The sequence below is a fragment of the Phacochoerus africanus genome, chromosome 4 (assembly GCF_016906955.1).
Source record: "Phacochoerus africanus isolate WHEZ1 chromosome 4, ROS_Pafr_v1, whole genome shotgun sequence".
Taxonomy (NCBI): Eukaryota; Metazoa; Chordata; class Mammalia; order Artiodactyla; family Suidae; genus Phacochoerus; species Phacochoerus africanus.
The window spans coordinates 10001644-10025947 of NC_062547.1; the positions used below are offsets into that span (position 1 = coordinate 10001644).

The 24304-nt window shown below is 58.6% G+C and overlaps 1 protein-coding gene across 4 annotated transcripts in view; it reads left to right on the forward strand.

Moving 5' to 3' along the window:
- SYT7 (synaptotagmin 7) overlaps positions 1–22755 on the forward strand; it is a 63478-nt gene extending 40723 nt beyond the window's left edge. For 3 of the 4 annotated variants that reach the window (XM_047775568.1, XM_047775569.1, XM_047775570.1), the window contains 6 exons: positions 8301–8436; positions 12736–13006; positions 17273–17442; positions 17983–18097; positions 18567–18766; positions 21304–22755. In XM_047775568.1, the coding sequence (XP_047631524.1) occupies positions 8301–8436; positions 12736–13006; positions 17273–17442; positions 17983–18097; positions 18567–18766; positions 21304–21408 (997 nt within the window). In that variant the 3' untranslated portion in view covers positions 21409–22755. Of the gene's footprint in view, positions 1–3317; positions 3441–8300; positions 8437–12735; positions 13007–17272; positions 17443–17982; positions 18098–18566; positions 18767–21303 lie in introns of all 4 variants that reach the window. The other variant, XM_047775567.1, reaches the window with a different exon arrangement.
- Positions 22756–24304: the final 1549 nt, after the last annotated feature.

Here is a 24304-nt window from a genome sequence, read left to right on the forward strand (position 1 = left end):
TGAGGACAAACCTCAGAGGTTGCCCCCAAAGCTTAAGAAAATGTGCCCGAATCAGAGCTTTCTTTCACGTGGACAGGTCAGAGTAGTGACAACACACCTGGTAGGAGCCTGGCCTTAGCCCGTCCCTCTGCTTGCGTGTCCCCTCCACCCCCCACCATGTGCCCCCTTGCCCCGCCCCCACTGGCAGGGCCCTGCCCTGGTATTCCCCCTGGGCATCTACACTCACTCTCAGAGCCCAGGACAGGCCTGGGCTCTAGTCCCTGACGTTACTGGCCTAACATGACCTTCCTTCCAGGCTCTGGGGATTATTCCCATCGCCTAGGTCTTTCCTGGGAGCACTTTTCACGGAGCAGGAGACCGCCAGCACCCTAAGCCTGGGACAGGAGAAAGGGAGGAGGAAGGGAGAGGCCAAGGTCAAGGCCCAGCTCCCTGGCCAGATGTGGGCATTCGGAAGGCAAGCAAGTCCCTTGGAGCATCCTGCCTCTCGGGCTGGAGCACCGAGAGGGCGGTCAGGAGTGCTGCCCCTGGGAGCATCGCCCGAAAGGAAGACACTTTTCCACGCCAGCTTCCCATCACCATGCAAGTGGCCTGTGGCCCTGGCCAGACAGGACATGCTGCCTGTGACTCTACCTGGCAAAAGCGGGCATCGCATCTACTGGGGCTTTCCCCACCCAAGGACCCCCAGGAATCCAGCCGGATGCCAGCATGAGACAAGGTGGCCAGCAGAGCCTCCTGCCTTCCAGGCGGTGGTTTGTTCCGGGACGGATGCTGTGGTCCTGGCATGGACAAGGAAAGTGGTGGAGATTGGTTCTGCTGTGGCTTGAACAGAACCGAGAGCCAGCTGGAACCCTGCACCCCCCTGCGCCTCCTGACCTCAGGCTGCTCTCGGCAGAGCCACCCCCCTGCATCTCAGTCCAGCAGCCATCACACAGGGCAGGGGCTGTGCCCAGGCTCTGGGAAGAAAGGAGCCAGCGGCAGGAAAGCCCTTGGGTACTATCTCTTCCCCACCTGCAGCCTCTAGCCAGCGGGATTTGATGAGCATCACTGCCCTTCTGCCCACTCCAGCTTTCACATCCCTCCCTTACTGGCCGCCTCCAGGGCTCACCCCAAGCCCCCACCTCCTCCTCCACTTGCAGCCCCTCACAGCAGGGGTCGGCAAACTTTTTCTGTAAAGGGCCAGATTATAAATAATTCAGGCTTTGAGACATGTGCTCTCAATCACATTTTTTTTTTAAACAACCCTTTAAAAATGTACAAACCATTCTTAGCTTGTGGGCTGTGCAAAAACAGGCCACCAGCTGCAGTTGCCATCGGCCCCTGACCCCTGCCTGATGGTTTAGCTGGCGTGCTTCTGACACCCTTCTCTTGCCCCAAACGCTGGGAGCTCAGGTAGAGAGTCAGGGTGAGACGTGCCCCCCAACATCCCCCCCCTCAGAGGGAGAAGGCATTCCTTGCCTCGGGATGTGACCCCCCCACCCCCAACGCCGCCAGCTGCTCCCCTCTGTCCTCCTCTTGCCCCTCCCTCTCGCCCCTGTGGCTGGTCAACGCCAGGGAGGATGACAAATCAGGAACTTAGGCAGAAGAGCCGGTTCGTTTTTAAGAGCAAAAGGAGTATCTGAAAGATGCATTAACCAGGGAAAAACATGTTTTCGTTGGCTTTGCCTTCCCCCAGCACAACCAGCTCCCAAATAGCCAAATGGAATTTTCCCAACTCTGAAACGGTACCGGTGGGCAGGGACTACAAAGAAAATGAAGATGCGGTCCTGAGGGAAGTGGGGGGGCGTTGTTTCCCGAAAGTTCAATGCCAGTGGGAGTGTCGGTCTGGAGCGACCACACCAGGACAATGATGCAAAGACAAAGCAGACGCTGTCACCGAGGTCTGGACCCCACGGCCACCGCCCGTTTTCCAAGAGCCCAGCGCCCCGCCCCTCCCCTCAGACATCATGTCTCACTGGTCGGCTTCCCTTTTTGACCACCTCTCTGGGAAGTAGCCATGGCCAGGAGTTCCTCTCTGAACCTTGCCCTCCTGCATGGCGGTTGAAGTGCCCGACTTCCTGACCTGGGACCTCCCACCTTCCAGAACATTCCATCGGGCTTATCATCTTTTTTCGAGGCCCTTCTTGGGACATGCTTTCTCACCTGCCCCATCCAAGAATTCCTGTCTCTTTGTTCAGATGAGAACCCATTGCTGGAGGAGCTTCGCAAAGCACCCAGAAGACGCCCGCAAACTCAGCCGACGGTTTTGAGGGGCCCTTTCCCCCTGAAAAGGGCAGGCAGCCCCGCAGTTGCCCAGCGGTTCTCTGAGAAAGCTCCACACTAAAGATGTCATGCCTTGAGTTCTGGCCCCACGCTGCCACCCGCATGTCAACTCCTGGTCCACCTGGACGGTGCCTCCCGCAGAGCAGGGTCCCTCTGGACGGTCCTCGCTGTGGACACAGGCTCCCTCGAGTCCTGCCAGGACTGCTCCAGACCTTGCTTGCTTCCTGCACTTTCTCTCCCTCCTGAACCACTTCTCCAAGGAAAGATCCCTCACCGGGACCCCAAAGCCTTAGTGGTTCCCAAGATCCAGGAAGGGAGCGTCCCCATCACCAGGAAGGGGACCGTGGAGAAGGCCTGTGATGGCCAGCACGCCACATGCCGGAAGAGGCTTACCTCCTCCAATGGGCCCTGTGTCCACAGACCTGGGGGAGGGCGCTCCTGAGACCCGCTCCTGGCATCAAGCATCCCTGGCTAACCATGACCCCGAGATGCCCTTCGGAGGGGCTTCCCTGGGTGCAGTGCCCACTGGATTGCCAAACTTTCCGAGAACCTCCCGCCTGGCAGCCCAAACCTGCCCGCGCATCCTACAGCAAGATGGCAACAGAGCCCTCCCTCTCCTCCCAGGGGCCCAGGTGGTCTGAGCGAATAGCCTCTGGCCTTTGTTCAGCCGGAGGTGAACCAGCCTTTGGAAATGGACCACATCCCAGGGCCCGGGCTCCGCTCCCCACAGCCCCCAGCCTTCCCCACGTGTTTCCTCGGGACGTCCCCCATCCCGGGCCATCTCCCAGGCCTCTGCCCAGCCCCTTCCCTGTGGCGAGCTGGGGTCTCAGGCTGCGGATGCCTCCCCTCCGTCCCTGCCTCCCGCCTCCCCCTCTGCTCTCCAGCTATCCGCAGTGCTAAAGTTTGGTTTCTCTTCCGCAGGGCCAGTTTCTTACGCTTTTTTCTTCTCTCTCTTTGTCTCTGTCTCTCTCTCTCTCTCTCTCTCCTTCCCCTCCCCGCCCCCGCCCATGGGGCCTCCTCCTTTCACCCCGGCTGGTGGGCTGCCCACCCCCGGGCAGGGAAGGCCGGATGGTGGTGCTATCCTTGGTCTTAGGGCTTTCGGAACAGGATGACTTTGCCAATATCCCTGATCTGCAAAACCCAGGAACCCAGCAGAACCAGAACGCTCAGGGGGACAAGAGGTACGAGCACAGGCGAGGGCCTGCGGCGGCGGCGGCAGCAGCGGCAGACACGGAGGCGCGGAGAGGCTGCCGGCCTCAACCGGCCAGCTGCTGGATGAGGCGGAGGCACCTTCAGCGGATGCTGGAGCAGGAGGACGGCCCCCTCCCCAGCCGGTGCCCTCACACATGCCACCTCGGTGGTGTCCCTTGGGTCTGAGGCCAGTGTGACTGTCCTGGGACCATTCTGGATCAAGCCTGCTCCCTGGGCATGCCCGCCCTTGCCCGGAGCAAGCCAGCCTCTCTGGCCCATCCTCCTGCTTGGCTCCCCTCTGCTATGCCCTCATCTTTCATCTCTGCCCCACCCCACCCAGAAATCCCAGTTTCTCCGGCGGTTGGTGGGCGGCGGGGATGTTAGGGAGGGGCCCCTGGCCCGTTTGCCCTCATCCCCACCACCTCAACCTCCCTCTTGCCTGGGGGTCCCGCCGGGGTGATGGTCACACACACCCCACCCCACCCCACCCCTGCAGAGATGTGACCTGGCTGCTCTCGGCTGATGGGGGAGGAGCCCCGGGTGGGGAGGGTCAGGGGCATGGCAGAGGCCTGGGGACCAGACAGAAGCAGAAAGACAGCCCCTGAGCCCGAGGGACCAGGAGAGGGAACGGGGTGGGGGTGGGAGGTGAGAGGAGCGGGCAAGTGCTCCTGTCGCAGGGAGCCCTCCCCCAGGGAGTACCCCGTGTGGCCACAGCAGAGGGCCGGACATTCAGCCATCCATTGCCCCACCATCAGGAACACAGGGAAGCACCTTCTGAGGCCCCCGTCTCGGGGAGCAAGTGGAGCTCTCTCATGGGGAAGGGGACGTGGCACCGTCAGAGGTCCCAGGGTTCAGGCAGCATCGCTAGCTAAGGCCAGGTGTTCCTGCACCTGGTTTGGCCGCCTCCTCTCACCTGGCCTTGCGCTGGGCCAGCCACACACCTGCGATCATGGGAGGAGGGCTCACTGTCGTGGTCAGGTGTACTTTCCATCAGACCAAAGGCCCACAGAAGAACACGCGGGCTGGCGGTCAGACCATCTCCTTCTAGCTGTGGCTTTGCCAGCGCCTCGTTCTGCAACCTTGGGCAAGTCACAGCCCTTCTCTGGGCCTCTGCTTCCTCATCTGTCAGATGAAGGATTGGCCAGGGTGACCCCTTCTAGCTCGGACATGCTAAGCCTCTAACGAGGGAGCAGGCCCTCGGGCTGGGGCACTTGTCAGAGCCTGTCAGCCAGGCAGGGACCCTGACACTCGCTCATTTAGAGGCCCGAAGGTGCAGGAAGGGACCGTCCCAGGCTGCTGCCAGGGGCCTGTGGGGGTGGGGGGGAAGGACAGGCCGAGTTAGCTGACCTGCCTATCCCTCCAAGTGGCTTCTGAAAACCAAATCTCTTATTTCTCCCCATCCCAAGTTCACAGTTGCATGCCAGGGCTGGGCCAAGCCAGAAGTCCGCAGAGAGTGGGAAGGGAGAGTGGGACCAGCTCTTTCCCTTGGTGGCACAGATGGGGGCCACACCCTGAGCCATGGGATGTGGGAGGAATGGCGCCCAGAGTAACCGCTTCTTGGGCCAGGGGCTCAGAGCTGGGCCCCAGGCAGGACAGAGGGCCACGGGAGAGAGCCGAGGGCCCACGGGCCCGAGGCTGCAGGAGGGGGCTCGAGCCCTCCGAAAGCCCGCTAAGAACCCCAGCCCCTTGCCGAGAAAGGTGCGAAGCGTGAGGGAGCAGGTGCAGGCTGGAAACGAGATTTCGCATCACCCACGTGTTAATTAACTGGCACCATTTTCACCCACGGCCTATTTTTACCTCCTTGCCACTTGGGTCTCACTCCATATTTTAACACTCTCATCCTGTCCAATCATTACATCCGTGGTCCTCTGCCTTCCTGGGAAAGATGGGTGGGGAGGTGGAGGCCCCTGGCCCTCTCCTCCACCCAGCCTGACTTTCCGAGTAGACACAGGCCATTGCCACCTGGTCACACCCACCCCATCCTGGAAGCTCATTTCTCATGGCTGTTGAAGGGTTTCCCAGGCGACTGGTCACTGCCAGGGTGCTTCCTGCCCAGCACTTTCTCCATCCCCAACCTTGGCATTGGTACCACCTACCAGGCACCAGGCAGTTTAGGCGCCACCCTGCGGGGTCTTGGCTGCATGGACCTTGGAATGTGGGATTGGGTCAGCTTCCTCCTCAGCTTCTGCCTCCAGACCCAGGGGTCTGCCCTTCGACCCCGGTGCCCTCTTCTCCACCCAGCTGACCCCTTGGTCCGATGTCTCTGGGGTAACGGGTGGGTGGCCCATGGCCATTGTTGGGAAGGACATTCTGTCCCTGAGATCTGTCAGCAGCAGGCTCCTGGGAGACAGGAGGGTCCTGGACCATGTGGCCACTCCAGGTCCCAAGCAAGGTGGGGGTTCATCTAGCAAGTCACTGCCCCCTATTCCCTGGGTCCTTGGTGGCCCTGGAGCCCCCCACCCCTATCCAGGATTCTGCTGCGCCCCAAGAACTTGAGCATGTTCCTGGTCCCGGGAGGGAGGGCGAGAAGCCCAAGCTGCCCCTGGCTCCCATGCCTGCTGTGCCCCTTCTGTGCCATGCTGTGTCCACCTCACCCCTTTGGCCCTGCACCCATGCACATCGTGCTCTCAGCCATTCCCCTCCTCCCTGCTCCTTGGGATCCAAATGGTTTCCACCGTGGCCCCCCCCCCGCCCCCCGCCACTGGAGTGGGGGGCGAGGCAGGGCGGGACCTGGCCACCCCATTGCTCCCCTTGCTCCAAAGCCACCATGTTTCTTCCGTCCCGGTGTGTGTCCCCCGCCTCCTCTCTGCCTCTCCTCTCGGCCGCCTTGCTCCTCCTTGTCCCCTTGTCCACGCTGCAGCCTCTTCACTCGTCTCCAACTAACCTTTCTCGGCCTCTCTCTCCCTCCCCCTCCTTCCTCCCACCTGCTCCTCACAGGGATGTCCCTGGGCCAGTGACGGGGCCCCTCCGTGTGTGTGTCTCTCTCTCTCTCTCTCTGCCTCTGAGCTCCTATCTCTCTGTCTCTCTCTGTCCTGTGACCTCCGAGAGCTCCCGTGGCGCTGACCATCTTTTCCCAGGCTGCTTTGCAGCTGTGCTGACGCTGTGGTGTGGCCAAAATAACTCCGACTTTCTCATACCTTCGGCAGTCAATCTCGGCTCTCTCCTCCTCTCCCACTCTATTTTTAACCTGACTTTACCTCTCCAGCTATTTCAGTCTCCTTTTCCTCCCCGTGCCTGTCTGCGTGAGCACGTGTCCGCGTGATTGTGTGTGCGCGTGCTCTGCTGTGGCCACGCCTCGGGGAGGGGGCCCTATGTGTCCCAGGTGGGGTGGGACGTTTCGGTGTCATCCGGGCAAGGCCAGGTCCTCACAGCAGGTGCATCGTGCATCTATTCTCAGGGTGTCTGTCCCTGAAACCGCTCCCTGCTTTTTCTGTTTCAGTGTGTCCCAATTCACATGCCCACCTTGGCATGCCCGCCGCCCGCCCCCCCACCACCAAATGTGTTTCCTCTCAGGACCTAAGTGTGCATATCGCTGTGTGTGTGTGTCATCTCGCTGCTCTGGTTGACCTGCCTGGTTGCCCCACCGCCGCCCCCATTCTCTCCCTGTTGCCCTGGGGTGTCTGTGGGGCTTGCGTGCATCCGTGTGTGTGTTTGCGTGTATGTGTGTGTGTAAGTGCACGCACACCCTGCTGTTGGGTCCTGGCGTCTCCCCTCCAGGGTCTGGCATATTACGTGCATGTCTGTCTGCCTGCCGAAGCCAGCTGTGTGCTGGCGGCTGGTCCATGCCGAGGGCCATGGCTTGTGTCCAGCCTGCGTGTGTTTTCTGAGTCTGTGTCTGTAGTTATCTCAAAGCTATTCTGTTGTAGCCTGTCCTGAGCCCCATGCTCCCCATCTCCTCGTCTCTTCCTCACTGCCTGTCCCCACCTCTCCTCCTCATGGGCTGTTCCAGCCTGGTCCCCCCCGGGCAGGCTTTTAGTGCCACCTTCCTGAGCCCCAGCTAGATGGGGCCTGGGCTCACCACTCAGCCCCTGGGCCAGAGAGCCCAGTTTTCCGGGGATGCATAAGTTGGGGTGCCGATGGGGCCTGGATTCCTGGATTGGAACTGTCAGATCTGGGGCTTTTCGGTGGTACCCCGTCTTTCTCTGACCCTGGGTGAGAGCTTTATCCAATGTATAGTTCTCAGGGCTGAAGGAGTGTGGGGACTGGGGAGCGAGGGGGAATCGACTTGCCCTATCTGATGGGTGGCTGTTTAAATTAGTTTAAGTCAAACCAAAGTAACGATTCAGCTCTCAGTTGTACTGGCCACATTGCCAATGCTCAATAGTCACATGTGGACATAGAAAGTTCTACTGGACAGAGCTGTGTACACAGTGGTCCTGGCCTCATCCGATCAGACTCGTGTCCGAAGGGCACCTGTGTGTCCTGCTGAGCCTGAACAAACAGGTGGGGCCTCTGGGAGACCGGCTCTGGGCGTGTTTACCGAGGATAATGACGCGGTGATGACCTGGACACGCCATCTCAGGAGCCTCCCTCCCAGGCTGGGACAAGCAGGGGCTGGAGGAGGCCTCTGGGGAGGGAGGACGCTCAGTGGCCACCGCACAAGCAGGGGCTGGAGGAGGCTGGGTTCTGGGGAACAGGAAGAGTGGGAGCCCTGCCCCAAAAAGCACCCACGGGGAAGTCAGGCGGAGGCAAGGGGGACCGCGGCTGCTTCCACGGACAAAGTCTCCCGCTGGCCTGTAGGAAGGGGCAGCTGCTTGGGTCTCAGAAGGTCTTGCCGCCACCGAGGCCCCGTGGCGCCCAGCCCAGCCCACGTCTGTGTCCATCCTCATTCGGGCTTCGTCTGCCCCCAGGTTGCCCGCAGGAGGGAAGGCAGTGAACACAGCCCCGGTGCCAGGCCAGACGCCCCACGATGAGTCTGACCGCCGGACCGAGCCTCGCTCCTCCGTCTCGGACCTCGTCAACTCCCTCACCAGTGAGATGCTCATGGTGAGAAGGGCTGGAGGGCCGGGTGGCAGGGGAGCATGTGGAGCCTGGGGACAGCGTGGGAGTCGTGCAGGGGAGCCCGCGTGGTGGCTGAGTGAGCCCAGCCTGGGGTCTTTTCCAGCTCTTTTACCCAAACAGCCTTTCTGTGCCTCGGTTTCCTCATCTGTCAAGGGAAACAAAGAATCCCCACCCTCCTCCAGTCCCCTTCTGAGTTGAGCCAGGGGCTGAGAAAACCTGCGTGATCCTGGAAGGAAAGGCTAATGGACCAAGGACTTGGGGTGAAGAGTGTCCCCTTTCTTGGAGCGGAGGGGAGTTCTCAGGTGGCGCTCCCAGTGGAGCTGGTCATATATTCCCATTGCTGGGGGTTCAGCTGAGATCCAAGGAGATGAGGAGAGGAGTTCCAGTTGTGGCTCAGCGGTAACAAACCCACCTAGTATCCACAAGGACGCGGGTTTGATCCCTGGCCTCGCTCAGTGGGTTAAAGATCCGGCATTGCTGGGAGTTGTGGTGTAGGTCGCAGATGTGGTTCGGACCTGGTGGTGTTGTGGCTGTGGTATAGGCTGCCAGCTACGGCTCCAATTCGACCCCTAGTCTGGGAACCTCCTACGCCGCACCTGTGTCCCTAAAAAAGACAAAAAGAGAGAGAGAGAGAGATCAGGAGAGCAGAACCCCTCTGGTCCTGGTCCCTGTGGGGGAGCAGCTGGCTGGGGTTCTCTTGTCCACACCCCACCCTCCCAAGATCCCAGCTGGGTCTGAGGTGTTTTCACGAAGGCAGAGATTGTGGTTTCATGTGGCGCCCCCTGGTGGCAGTAGTGAGTCACGGCCTTTTGCCCCACCTGTGCTTTCCAAAGAGCTCCTGGGTGTGGTCGCCAGGGCCCCAAGCCAAGACTGCTGAGTTTGGGCAGCCGGAGGTATCAGGCAGGAGTCAGTCAGAGGTTTGGCAGCTCAAAAGTTCCAGGAAGGCTTGGAGAAGACATGAGGGGGGAAGCTGGTGCCTGCTAGTTCCTAAGGGGAAAAGTCCTTTCCTCTCCCTGGACCTGGGCCCCCTTCCTCCTCCTCCATCCCTCCTCCCGGTCTCCCCCTCCCTCCCACGGAGACAGAGAGAGGGAAGGGGGCTTGGTGGGCTCTCAGGCCTTCGCTAGTCCTGACATCATTCAATTCAGAGTTCCCTTGTCCACTGCTCAGATACTGCAGCCCCCACCCTCCCTGAGGTCCCTGGAGACCCAGGCCCGACCCTCCTGCCATTTAGGGTTCTGGCCGCTCTGACCACCAGTCCCCACTGCTCTGGTCTAGCCCAGCTCCTCCTAAATTGTGACAGCACCCAAATCACCAGAGGATCTTGTTAAAATGCAGATTCCTAGAGTTCCCTGGTGGGTGAGTGGGTTAAGGATCTGGCGTTGTCGCTGCTGTGGCACGGGTTTGATCCTTGGACTGGGAACTTCTGCATGCTGGAGGCACAGCCACGAAATGCAGATTCCCAGTCAGCAGGCCCAAAGTCTGCATTTCTCTTGGAAGCAGCTTAGAGCGTCAGATTTTCCCTGTGCCAGATCTGGTCTCCCTTGGGCCTCCCACCTCCCTCCTTCTCGCTGCCCCCTGCGTGCCTGGTCCTCCTCCATCTTCCTGTCTGTCTTTCCCCACCCGGGGAGATGAGCCCAGCCAGCCTCTCCTCTGGATGCGCCATCGCCACCGTCCATCCAGCCTCCCTGCGCAGCCTCTTAATTGGTTACAGCTTCCCGGTAGCCAGGTTCCCAGAAGGGACGGCCCTTTCCCAGCCAGCTTGCCTGCACCCTTGCTGCCCCCAGGGAGGAACCAACTGCTGCCGCCACTGTTGCCACTGGCAGAGAGAGGAAGTGCCAGCCCCCCCACCCTCTCACCCACTCAGCGGACGCTCAGAGGTGGGCAGGCGGGGTCTAATGGCCTCGCCCTTGGCCAAAGCTGGTTCATTGGCATTAACAGCGATGATCAGGACAAACTGGGCCAAGTAAACCATCAGCTGATCTGCAGGCCCCAGGCTGGCAGAAGCTGGCGGCGGGGGGAGAGGTGTTAGGAAACAGGGGTCAGGCACCCATGGCCTCACAGGGACGGAGGGGAGGGCGCTGGAGAGGAGGCCTGGCCACACCCCCATCCGAGCTGCTTCTGCCCTGCTGGCTTCTACCAGAGCTGGGGCTCAGGCAGCACCTCCCCCAGCCCATAGTGGGGGTGGCTGGCCTGGTTGCCACGGAAACAGATCCAGGAGCTGCCCCAGCTGGTTAATTAGGGCCCAGGGCTCTGGTTTGGGAAGGCTGGCAGTGGGCACAGGGCCGCTGCCCCCTTCGGAGGCGAAGTCCACTGGCCCAGCTCGGGCCTCCCACCCTAGACTACCTTGTTTGGGAAGCAAGAGCCAAGAGACCCGAGGGACCTCAGGTGGGGCTGGGGCCACCTGGGCTCCAGTTGCAAGGGTCTCCCTGCCTTTATTTACTTATTTATTTACCTTGGCTGCACTCATGGCACGTGGAAGTTCCCGGGCCAGGGATCGAACCCAAGCTGCTGCTGTGACAACGCAGGATCCTTAACCTGCTGCACCACCGAAGAACCCCAAGGGTCTCCCCAACTCTGGAAGGAATAGCGAGGGGCAAGTGGTCTTGGCAGGCACTGCCTATTCACGCATGTCCCAGGCTTTCAGTCCATTGCCAGAAGGGGTCCATTGCACAGCAGGACCACAGAAGACATGTGGACCCCCTTAACCTTCCCTGGAACCCCATAATATAACATAACATAACATAACCCCATAACATAACATGTCTTGCGGTGCCATTCTACAGATGCAGAAACAGAGGCTCAAAGGGAGTGGGGCTGTTTGGAGAAGAGGGAAGGAGCATGAGGGGGAAACTGGGGCTGGGTAGGAAAGCCAGATGCTCAGTGGGCCTGGGTGGAGCTAGCAGGGTTGCCTGGATCTGGCCAAGGGGCGAGGCTGGAAGGACCCTTTCCACCGTGAGAAGAGCGGGGGAGGCAGTGCAGCCCACCTCCAACATCCTGGCGGGCCCAGGTGTGTGGCCGGAGCTGTGTGAGACATTGGATCTGAGGGTGAGAGTGAAGGCAGCTGGAAGGGCACCTTTGATCACAGCCTCAGCCACAGCAGTGCCAGATCCAAGCCACATCTTCGACCTAAACCTCGGCTCAAGGCCATGCCAGATCCTTAACCCACCCCACTGAGCCAGGCCAGGGATCGAACCTGCATCCTCACAGACACCAGGCCAGGTTCCTAACCCACTGAGCCACAAAGGGAACTCCACTTCAGGATCTTTTAGAGACAGGAGTGCCTGGGCCATGTGGACCCCTGTATCTGGGGGGGAATCTGGGATGGAACCTGGAGCAGGACCCACGCCGCTGGGGGATGGGCAGAATGCCAAAACCTAGAACCAGGCGTCGCAGACGAGCAGCCACCGCTGAGAACACACTGGGATACTCCCCCCCCCACCCCCGCAAATACTTCCCATTATTTCAACATCATCCTGGGAATGTGACGCCCATGCCGCTCCCCATGACTGACAGGTCTGGGTCAGCCCCTAGGGCCAAAGGGCCACTGCCCAGGGGACAGGGACTGAATGCAAGTGTAGCCTCCCTTCCAGGAGTCCTCAGCCCAGGGGCAGTACCGTCATTTGAGGCTCCCATGAAACACTTCTGATAAAAAGAGAGAGAGAGTTCCCGTGTGGCTCAGTGGTAAGGAACCCAACTAGCATCCATGAGGATGCAGGCAAGAAAACGTGCCTCTCTGGTTTTGTAAATCACATCATCCCCAGAACTCCAGAGAGTCGCTTTCCAAAGAAATAGCATGGTAAACTCTTTCGAGATGAGAAATCCCCCTCATGTTTTGTAGCCCGGGTTGTGTGTGTTGGTGTACTTCACAGCAGGGGTCCCCAGGGTCCTTCCCCCTGATGGAAGGGTGGGAGGGCGGAGGAGGGGGCTCAGAGAGGCAAAGCAGCCAGTGGTGGTGGAGCCAGGGGTCGGGGAGGGGCAGACCCCGGATTTGAAGGAGAGAGAGGCTGGGAACAGGGGCACACCCTGCTCTGGGGGTCAGGAAACGGGTGGTCCTGGCTCTGCCCCGCCTTCACTGTGAAACTCTGGGTGAGGCCCTTGCCCTCCACTTCAGCATCCTCAGCCAGATGCCAAAGCGCCATGTGCCCCCATCAGCCCCACACGGTGACTGGGGGGGGAGAAGGCAGCTCTCGGTGGCTGGACTGGCCTTGGGCATGGAGGGGGGCTTCAAGGAAGCAGAATCCGCCTCAACCCTGCCTGTCCCCCCCCCACCCCTCGTGCCCCCAGCTCTCCCCAGGCTCCGAGGAGGACGAGGCGCACGAGGGCTGCAGCCGAGAGAACCTGGGCCGGATCCAGTTCAGCGTCGGCTACAACTTCCAGGAGTCCACGCTCACCGTGAAAATCATGAAGGCCCAGGAGCTGCCAGCCAAGGACTTCAGTGGCACCAGCGACCCCTTCGTCAAGATCTACCTGCTGCCAGACAAGAAGCACAAGCTGGAGACCAAGGTGAAGCGGAAGAACCTGAACCCCCACTGGAACGAGACCTTCCTCTTCGAAGGTGAGGCTGTGCCGCCCCTGTCCCCAGAGTCCCCTGTCCCCCTCTGCTGCACACCCGCACACATGTAAGCCACAGGCACGTGCACACACACACACACATACACACACACACACACACGAACAGACCCACCTGCACCCACACAGGAGAGTATCTCAACCTGAGGCATTTTGTGTCCAGCTGGGATGAGCTTACATCCAGCTGAGCGAAGGCAGCATCACAGCCAGAGGCCCAGGAGGAAAGCTGGGCCCCTGCCCAGATACAGGCCCATCCTCAGGTGGGCAGGAAGGAGGGGAGGTAGCCACAGCGTCTCCCGCAGCGACCATAGTATAGTGGGTAAGAGCCCCGGCTGTGACCCAGGCTGCTTGAGTTTGCATCTCAGCTCTGCCACTTCACTAGCTGTGTGACCTGGGACAAGTTCCCAGCCTCTCTGTGCCATGGTTTCCCCATCAGTAAAAGAAAGATAATAGGGAGGGTCAAGGGAGTTCCTGCGGTGGCGCAGCATAAACAAACCTGACTAGTATCCATGAGGACACGGGTTCAATCCCTGACCTCGCTCAGTGAGTTAAGGATCTGGTGTTGCCATGAGCTATGGTGTAGGTCACAGATGCAGCTCGGATCCCGTGTTACTGTGGCTGTGGTGTAGGCCAGCAGCTGCAGCTCTGATTTGACCCCTAGCCTGGGAACGTCCATACGGCACAGGTGCAGCCCTAAAAAGACAAAAAAAAAAAAAGTGAGGCTCAAACAGATCAGTAAAAGCACTAACAACACCCAGAAAACACTTTATACCCGACTGATAAACACACTCCATCTGCTCCCATTTTCTGACCCCTCCCCCACATGGACAGCCCCCGCAGAGGCCCAGGACAGGAGCTCTGAACCACAGCCCAGGGTCCCAAGGCCACGGATGCAGACATCCTCCCTCTTTCCTGCAGGCCCAGCTTATCTCTTATCTCTGAAGCTTCCAGGTAACCAGGAAACTGGGCGCGTGATCAGGGAGCAGTTTCTGTCCCAGGCTCTTTGGGTGCCTAGACCCCGCTTAGAGAAGCCATTAGGCTTTCTTGACAGCCCTGTTCAACCAGTGAGAATAAATGCCCACTGTGCCAACTGCCTGGTGCCCTGGCTCTCCAGAACCTGCAGTGTGTGCCCCAGGAAATCAGCAAACTTCTCCATCTGGTGTCCCAGCCACTTGACGCCCCACCCCTTCGGCAAGGTGACAGCCAGCTCATTCACGAAATAAATCATTGAGGGTAAGCTAGTGGGTGCCTGTGTGTTTCTCCCCTCCTCGGTTCCGCAAGGGGAGCAGTTTAGAAATGGCACAACCTGGAGTTCCCGTGGTGGCGCAGTGGTTAACGAATCCAACTAGGAACCATGAGGTTGCAGGTTCAGTTCCTGCCCTTGCTCAGTGGGTTAACGATCCGGCGTTGCTGTGAGCTGTGGTGTAGGCTGGCGGCTACAGCTCTGATTCGACCCCTAGCCTGAGAACCTCCATATGCCGCGTGAGCGACACAAGAAATAGCAAAAAGCCAAAAAAAAAAAAAAAGAAAGAAATGGCACAACCAGCGAGAGGCTTGGCTATCTGCAGGTGTAAGTAGCCAGCCACTGGGGTGAAGTTTATGGGCAGAGCCCCAATCCACTGATCCCTCTGGAAGCATTTACCCGGCATCAGCTATGGGCAGGGCACTGTCCTTGGTACTGGGGGCACAGAAAAGAGGCACCATTATGACCCTGAGGGCCTTCCTTGGAGGACACAGATGTGTAAGTCATTAAGCCATACCCCTGTGTGGCAGATGCTGCAAGAACCCAATATAAACTCTCCTTGGTGATGCTAAAAAACATTTCCCAGAAGAGCGGTCATTCAAGACAGATTCTTTTTTTTTTTTTTTTAATGGCTCCACCCATGGCATATGGAGGTTCCTGGCCAGCGATTGAATCCAAGCTGGAGCCGCGACCTATAATGCAGCTGCCACAGTACTGGGTCCTTTAATCCACTGCACTGGGCTGGGGATCGAACCTGCGCCTCCACAGCGACCAGAGCTGCTGCAGTTGGATTCTTAACCCACTGCACTACAGAGGGAACTCCCAAGATGGGTACTGATGGATCAATAGGAGTTTGCCTGATAAAAGCCTGCCTCTTTTGGTGTTGAAAAGAACTGGCTTAGGTGCAGGGACCTCTTGGAATCATCAGTATTTCCAGAACACTTGTCCTTGCCCATGTCACCTGAATAGATGCCAAAGGTCACTTGGATAGGTCCCTGGGGTATTCCAGGGTGAGCAAGGCATAGCCCCCTCAGTGTGAGGATAGGCCTTGAAGAAATTTAGAGGCTGGAGGCTCGGGGAACGTAGGATTTCCCCTTCCAGCACACCAGCTTCAGGCAGAGGCAACTCCATGTTTCTAGTGTCTCTGGCCGAAGGCACTAGAATCCTCCAGAATGCTTCCTCTCCTTTCATCTTCCCCACCGGTTGAGCTAAAGTATTCAGTCTCCTCTCTCCTTCTTGCTCACACCCCGGTCCAGGATCTCACCACCTCAGGCCTCCAGGCTGGCCTGTTGCCCCTGCACCTCCCAGGCCAGCCTCTCCTCCAACTAAGCCTCCCAAGGCCCTGGAATTGGGCTTCAGACCCTCCCCTGGCTCCCTGGGATTTTCCATCCATCCAAGCTCCTCCTGAGGGCTCTGCGCTCTGGCCTCACCTCCCGCTCCAGCCTGGCACACTCCAGCCGCTCCATCAGGCCCTTTCATGGGTATTTATTCATTTGTTCCATCACTGACTCACTTAACAAATATTTAATCGAATGCCTACTGCGTGCCAGAAACAGTGTTAGATGCTGGGATCCGGTGGTTGAGGACAGAGGCATCTTCCTGGAAATCCTAGCCTGGTGGGAGAATCAGGCTCAAGGAAACAGATCAATCTCTACTATAGCCTGGAATACGTGCTGAAAGTAAAGGGCTAGTGTGAAGTTCCCATCGTGGCTCAGCGGTTAACGAACCCGACTAGTATCCAAGAGGACTCGGGTTTGATCCCTGGCCTTGATCAGTGGGTTTACGGATCCAGCATTGCCATGAGCTGTGGTGTAGGTCGCAGACGTGGCTCGGATCCTGTGTGGCTGTGATGTAGGCTGGCTGCTGTAGCTCCCATTTGACCTCTAGCCCGGGAACCTCCATACACTGAGGGTGCAGCCTTAAAAAGACAAAAAAAAAATGAAAGTGCTAGTGTATCAAACGGGGGGATCTGACCCCATCCGAGGACATCAGGAAACAAAGCTGAAACCTGATGGAAGAGGAGAGGCCAGGACAGGGTGTGATGGGACTGAGGCAGGAAAAGCTGGGGTCGCCAGAGCCCAGCCATTGAGGGAAGAGTGGTCGCAAGATGAGCGGGGAGAGGACACTGGGCCAAGTTGTGGAAAGACTTGAAGCCAAGGCAGGGCACACGGCTTTTATTCTAAGTGCACCGGGAGCCATTGAAAGGCTCTAAGCCGGAGAGTATCGATGCGATTTCTATTTTTAAAAGCTCACTCTGGCTGCTGCATTGAGAAGGGGCTGTAGGAGAAAGCAGACACGTGGGGAGAGCGGTTTGGAAACTCTTGCAACTGTCTAGGCGAGAGGTGCCAGCGGCTTGGGATGGGAGGTGGCAGTGGAGCCCACGGACAGCGGCAGATCTATTAAGGAAGGGCGGAAGGACAGGCTGATGCGTTGGCAGCAGACGAAGGGGAAGCAGAGCCCTAGGACAGGTGACTACCGCTCTTTCTTTGCCTTTGCCTTTTCCCTCTGTCCTGAGTCGTCCTGGGGCTGCTTTCTGGCAGCTGTGATGCTCTCAGGCAGGGCCACTCACCCAGACTTGTTTTGGCATGATTGACAGTGGCAGCACTGCCTGGAGAGTGAGGGGGCCGCTGCCTGGCCACCGAGACAGACACGCAATGAATGAATGGATGAATGGTCCCGGTCTGCTCTGTATTAGCTGTGGGACTTTGGGCAGGTAATATAAGCCATCTGAGCCTCAGTCTTCTCATCAGTAAAATGGGCAAGATACCAGCCATCCCACAGGATGGTCAAGGGGGACATGAGACTGTGACAGCCCTTGCTAAGCCTTCAGAAAAGTGTGAATGTGGGTGCTGCCTGCAGTGCCCAAGGAGGGCGGCAGCAGGGAGGCACAGGGCCAGCCCTCCTCCTCCTCCTCCTCCTCCTGCGATCTTCCTGCTCAAGAGCCATGCCCTGCGCAGGCTCCGTGTGGCTGTTCCGTCTGGCTCTTCACCTGCGCTGTCTGTCCCCCAGGTTTCCCCTACGAGAAGGTGGTGCAGAGGGTCCTCTACCTCCAGGTCCTGGACTATGACCGCTTCAGCCGCAACGACCCCATCGGGGAGGTGTCCATCCCCCTCAACAAGGTGGACCTGACCCAGATGCAGACCTTCTGGAAGGATCTGAAGCCATGCAGCGATGGGAGTGTAAGGCCCCACCTGGAGCCCTTGGCTGACAGATCCTGTTCTGTTCCCTCCTCAACCTGACAAACGCGGCACAGAGGGAGGGCAGGGAACGGCCGGACCTGACAGGGCAGCGTTTCCACCAGCTGGCACAGCTTCAGTGCTCTGCCTTTGGGAGCCTGAGCTGTGACAAAGAGCCTGGGGAGCAGGGCACAGACCTACCAGATGAAGGAAGACCTTCATCTTCATGCGTGCGCAGCCGCGACAAGCAGAGGGGGTGGCTAAGCACCCAGGCCTGAGTAGAGGGGTCCTGGTGCAGGGGGGCCTGACCTAGCCCCGAAGCCCTCTTGTTCTCCCTCCCAGGGGAGCCGAGGGGCGTGGCCCGGTCTCAGCCCGCCTTTTGCCCTTCCCAGGGGGTGTCAAGGGGCGTGGCCCGGCCTCACCCCGCCTCTTGTCCCTCCCAGGGGAGCTGAGGGGCGTGGCCCGGCCTCACCCCGCCTCTTGTCCCTCCCAGGGGAGCTGAGGGGCGTGGCCCTAACTCACCCCTCCTCTTATCCTTCCCAGGGGAGCCGAGGGGAGCTGCTCCTGTCTCTCTGCTACAACCCCTCTGCCAACTCCATCATCGTGAATATCATCAAAGCCCGAAACCTCAAAGCCATGGACATCGGGGGCACGTCAGGTACTGGCGCTTCTCACCGCAGAGGGCGGACAAGCCGGCCGGGGAGGTTCTGGTGACATGGGAGTCAAGCCGCATGTGGACAGCAGGGTCTGGGCTGTGCCCTCACCCCCACGCCCCACCTCCAGTCTCAACACCTCTACCTTAGAGCTCTGGTGGCCATGTTTGGCGCACCCCTCAGGGTCACCATCACCTTAGACTCCGTCCTTTCCAGAATGGGGAAGAAAGGGCACAGGATGGTGGGCAGACCTGGGTTCTAGCCCCAGCTCTGACACGCCTAGTCTGTGACCTCAGGTGAGACCTGGCCCCTCAGAGTCCTCATTTGTGCAGGTGATGGCTAAATTCCTCGCAGATCTTCCTCCCTCACGGCTTTCCTCACCCTCTGGGGACAGCACACACAGCCTCTCCTGCCCCCGCTCCCCCCCCCCCGACCCCCGCTGCTCCTCTGACCCTTCCCCCACCTGTGCCCCAGACCCCTACGTGAAGGTGTGGCTGATGTACAAGGACAAGCGGGTGGAGAAGAAGAAGACGGTGACGATGAAGAGGAACCTGAACCCCATCTTCAATGAGTCCTTTGCCTTCGACATCCCCACGGAGAAGCTGAGGGAGACGACCATCATCATCACGGTCATGGACAAGGACAAGCTCAGCCGCAATGACGTCATCGGCAAGGTAGGGGGCGCCCGGCAAGGGTCTGGCCTAAAAGAAGCAGCAGAGGCAGTGGGTGAACACGAGGCTGGATGGCAGGAGAGAGAGGCAATCCTCTCCCCGTCAGGGCCTCTGTTTTATCTGAACATAAGAGGACTGGGCAAGATCTTCCCTCAATGTCCTACCGTGGATCCGTCCATTCAGGATAGACCTGGAAGAGCAAGGAAGGAGGAGGTGGTAGGAATAAGTGCCCTGGATCCTCAAAAGATGGTTTTCTGGACAGGACCCTCTGACAGGGTAAAGACCTCAGAGCAATGTCATCAGGGTCCTATCTGCAGAGGGTGAGCTGCGCGGGGCTAGAGTTGAGAGCTGTAGTCAGGCTCCAAAGAGCTGGCCTCAGGAGTTCCCGTCATGGCCCAGTGGTTATTGAACCTGACTAGCATCCATGAGGACACTGTGGGTTAAGGATCTGGCGTTGCTGTGAGCTGTGGTGTAGGTCGCAGATGTGGCTTGGATGCTGCATTGCTATGGCTCTGGTGCAGGCCAGCAGCTATAGCTCTGATTGGACCCCTGGCCTGGGAACCTCCATATGCCATGGGTGCAGCCCTAAAAGACAAAAAAAAAGAGCTGGCTTCAGTTCCCATCTCATCTGCTGTTAAACAGCTGTATGACCCTGGACAAGTCCGTGGCCTCTCTGAGCTTCAGTGTTCTCATTTGTAAAATAGAGCTGCTAATACCAACCCTACAGCACTTCACAGGCTGGTATAAGAATTGCCTGAGACACGTGGGCATTCTCCTTATAGAAAGTGATCTCTTTTCATCATATATTAACCAAAAATCCCTGCCTGGCCTTGAGTTTTCCCAGGATGCGATTTTGTGACCTAAGTCCATTCGCTTTTCTGCTTTGAAATGTCTATTCTTGTGTTTGTTTATGGCTTAGCATTGAGAGTGTGGGCTTGAGAGTCATGCTGCCTGGATCCATGTCCCAGTTCCACCTCTTAACAATCATAACCTTTAAGAGCTTCATTTCCTCCTCTTGAAATGAGAGTAAGACAATCCTAACCTCACAGTGTGCTGGGAGGAGTAAATAAGATAACCCAGGAGAGATGCTTAGCCCAGCACTTGGAACATATATGTTAGCTACTATTATAATGAAAGTTACTTTGGAAAAGTTCCTAGCAAGGGCATGTGTGTCCATTCTGGCATCGAGGTTTGACTAGGAACAGGCTGTAATCCAGTGATCAGGGCAGGTGGAGGGGAAGGATGGATGCCTAGCCTTTTGAAGCTGGATGTTCTTTGGATACCACCTATAGCTCCTTTAGAAAAAGCCCTACTATGGGAGTTCCTGTTGTAGCTCAGCAGAAATGCACCCAACTAGTATCCACGCGGATGTGGGTTCAATCCCTGGCCTCACTCAGTGGGTTAAGGATCTGGCATTGCCATGAGCTGTGCTGTAGGTCACAGACACGGCTTGGATCTGGCGTTGCTGTGGCTGTGGCGTAGGCTGGCGGCTACAGCTCCGATTGGACCCCTAGGCTGAGAACCTCCACATGTCATGAGTGTGGCCCTAAAAAGACAAAAGGACAAAAAAAAGAATGAAAGAAAAAGCCCTACCTTCTGTTGACTAAACCAAGGGGAAGGTGGCTTTGTTCTCACTTTGGACTGGGTAGCTGAGGGCTTTTGGTGTATGACCCCACAAGGCTGGGGTCAGCTGGGGGATCATGCACACAGCCCCCTGTGTGAGACCCCTAACACAGAGGCAGGTAGGATTGAGCCAATGGTACAGAGCCCAAAAGACCTCGATTTAAATCCCTCTACACCGCTCATAAGTTCTGTGACTGTGGGTCAGTCTCTTAACCTCTGCACCTTAGTTTCTCCATCTGTCAAATGGGGATAATAACATACCTGCCTCACAGCTAAGGATTTGATGATCTAGGTAAAGTCCCTAGCTCAGTGCCCAGGACTAAGTGCCCAGGAGGTGGGATCGATTGTCAGTAAGGGGGAGATAGACGGTGGCCAACAGGTGGGGCAGGGAAGGGCATGGGAGAGACCTGCCTCCATCCCATCAGCCCCCCAGCACAGGAGTTCCCGCTGTGGTGCAACAGATCAGTGGCAACTCGGGACGCTGGGACACAGGTTCGATCCCCAGCCAGGCACAGTGGGTTAGGGATCCAGATCTGGCGTGGCCACAGCTGCATCATAGATCACAACGACAGCTCAGATCTGATCCCTGGCCTGGGAACAGCCAAAAAAAAAAAAAAAAAAAAATCCCCCAGCACAAAATAGATCGGGAGTCTAATCTGGATGGACCAGCCGTGCCTAGACTCCCGAGCGGAGGCCCAACAAGGAAAAGAGGTCAGGCTGGTGGGAGACATAGGAGGGGGCCTTGTGGGGTAGGTTGTCGCTACAGGCAGAGTCCCCCCCCCCCCGGCCCGCACCCCCGGTCCCCATGATCCCAGGCTGGGGCACCACTGGGGAAATGCAGTGTCACCAAGTGGTGAGGGCAAGAGGCCATGCCTCAGCGAGTGCCACTAATGCTGTCCTCTTCCCTTTCTCCCCAGATCTACCTGTCCTGGAAGAGTGGGCCCGGGGAGGTGAAACACTGGAAGGACATGATAGCCCGTCCCCGGCAGCCTGTGGCCCAGTGGCACCAGCTGAAGGCCTGAGTGGGGCCAAGGGAGGCCCAGGGGGCCAAGGGCCCGGGTCCCCATCATGCCCTCACCACTTTATGCACAACACCCGGCCTGGCCCCCCTGCCATGGGTCAGGGGAGGATCCTGAGGGCTCAGCCAGGGAGGGGACCCAGGAACCAGTCGGGCCCCATGGCTAGGGAGAACCAGCCCCATCCCCCACCGGCCCAGCCCTGGGGGAGGGGCTCTGGAAGCCATTTTCCTGCTTTGCCCCTTTCCTTCCTGACCCGCCGATGCTAAAGAAGTGGGGGGCGGGAAGCACGAGAGCCAGACGGGCAGACGGGCAGATCCCTCCAGAGGCCCGCCAGGTGGGCACCGTCCCCCGTTTTCTTTAAGGCAGTGCCTGGAGTGGAGAAAGGCCGCCCCCTCCCCAGCCCCAGGGTGGGCCCAGGAGGGGGGAGGTCGAGGCGTTTGGCCCCGGCTTGGCCAAGAGAGGCCCGTTCCAGGGCAGTTTCAGGGGCCGGCTGGGCCCTGAATGCCGAGGATAGTATATAGCCCGCTCCAGGGTCTTGGAGCCGCAGCCCTGTGTACTTGTGTTGTGTCCACAGTGTGTGTGTATACGTGTGCGTGCGTGCGTGTGTGGGGGTGAGGATACTCGCTCCCTGTTTCCCTGGGCCGGCAGTACTGAGGAGGATGCAGAGAGGGCAGGGTTTCTGAGGTGAGGTCCGGCTGGAGGCTGGGAAGTCAATACACAAAGCCAGCAGGTGGAGAGGAGAGGCAGCTGAGGGCTGAGCGGGGCTGGGATGGAGGAAAGGTAGGCTCGACCCTGGAGGCGGGCTGAGAACTGGGCTGCCTCCTTCTGTCCCCACCCCGCCACCAGCGCCCCTCTCTGTGCTGAGAGCTCCCCACAAGCTCCTTCCCCAGCAATTTCATCTCTTGAACATTGTTTCACACCATTTAGGCACCTACTTTGTGTATCAGATTCCACCAAGGACTCCCCTGCTCCCTTCTGTCTCAGGGGTCCCAAGCCCCCCTAGCTCTCTTTCCTAATCCCCTCAACCTTCCCACACATCCGGATCCCAGCCACGCTGGCAACCTTCTCCATCCTTTCCAGCTCCCTCCCCTTCCTCCTCTCTCCGTGTCTGGACAGACCACCCCTCCCTCCCCACCCCACACATCCCACACCCCTCCCTCCCCTCGTTCCTTGACCTTCCCCTCATTCCATCATGGTCTCTGATCTTCCATCACTTGACCTCTTCTGGGGCTGTCCTCTGATCCCCCCGCACCGCTCCTGGTCCCTCAGAGCAGCTCCTTCTGCCCCCTCAGTTCAGGTAGAGGAGGAAGCCAAGGAAGATTCCAGAATTCCATGAGTTCTGAGGTTGCCCCACACGAAGCAGCTGTGGTTTCTCTGCCTCAGCTGCTACAGAGACTAGAACTGGCATCCCCTTGGAGACAGAAGATTTGGGAATGATCCCTGCTTAAGCCCAATCATCCCCACGCGGGTACTGGTATTGATACAAGGCAGCTGGCCACCGTCTAGAATCCAGGGGTCCCCAAGCCTGGGCCTGACATTCCCGGCACGCACCGCCAGGTGGCGTCCGGACACTACAGTCTGTGGACCAGATCCGGAACCACAGCTCCATTCCCAATGGGCCTGACACCCCGATAAAGAGACTCTGGAAAGGGTCCCCACTTAGAGGACACGGCAAAAGCTTAAGCCATTTGGAGCCCTTTCCCTTCGGTAGGCTTCCGTTGAGCTGAGCATTCTGCTCTGTGCAGTAAGACGCTCACATTCTTGCCCGTATCAAAAGTTTCTGACATAGAATCTCACACCCTCACCCCCACCCCCTACCCCAAGGATCTGGAGGAATATACAAAGTAGGTGAGTCATTTTGCAGAGTGAAGAGTGCTAACGTAAAGCAAATAGTGACCCACATTCTTGTAAATCCCCATTTTTCTATATGGTCGCTTTGCTTAAAATCGGGGTCTGCCCCAACGAACAGCACGGTCTTTATCTGGCAGGCTGGGGAACCAGCTCCCAACGGGGATGGGAGGGCAGTGACTGCGGAGTGTGTGGAAGCGAAGAAAGGGTGCTGTTGGAAGCTTTGAGAAGCGGAGGGAATCTCCCATCCTGCATTCCTCCCTCGAATCCTGTGCCGCTCCACCCCGGAAGCTGGTGACGGATCGAGCCCCGCCCCAGGCGCCTGGGCGTGCGGCCGGCCGCACCTTCTGGGATAGAACCGACTTGCATTGAATGGGTGGGGCAACTGCATCCAAGTTTTCCGAGCCCCGCCCACGAAGCTCTTAGCCAACCATAAACTGAGAGCATCTCCAAGCAGTGCCTGCTCCAAATCCGACCCTACCCAGGCCCATCTATGAACCCGACCTCGGGTTCTCCAACACCTGACTCGCAGCCTGAGCTCCGGGACGTGGGGTAGGGGTGGCGAGTGGTGGACCAAGGGCTGGGTGGGCTGGCAAGGAAGGAGGCTGGTGGTATGGGGCGGGGGCGGGGGAGGGGGGCGTCTAAGGCCAAAGGAAAACACGGAAATGGGGAATTTGAGGGTGGGGGGAGGGCACTGGAGCCCTGTCACCATCCTAGGACCTTGGACAAATCACCCACACTCCTGGGGCCTCAGTTTCCCCATCTGTAAAAAGATGGTAATAATACTTCACCTACCTCATAGGGGAGGTTGTAAGGCTGCCGTCACCTGGGGGTCGAGGCAGGATTCTGAAGGTGCTACCGGTGAGCAAAGTATTATTACCGCAGCCTGAAAGCAAGGCCCACCTGCCGCTCCCCTCACAGGGCCTCCAGGGATAGCCGAGGCCAGCCTGGGCCCATCTATCTCTTCTCCACTGTGTCCCCGGTCCCTTCATGAGCGCCATCTGCCATCTTTGTGGGCACCCTAGACTTAGTCGTCATCTTGTTCAGGTAT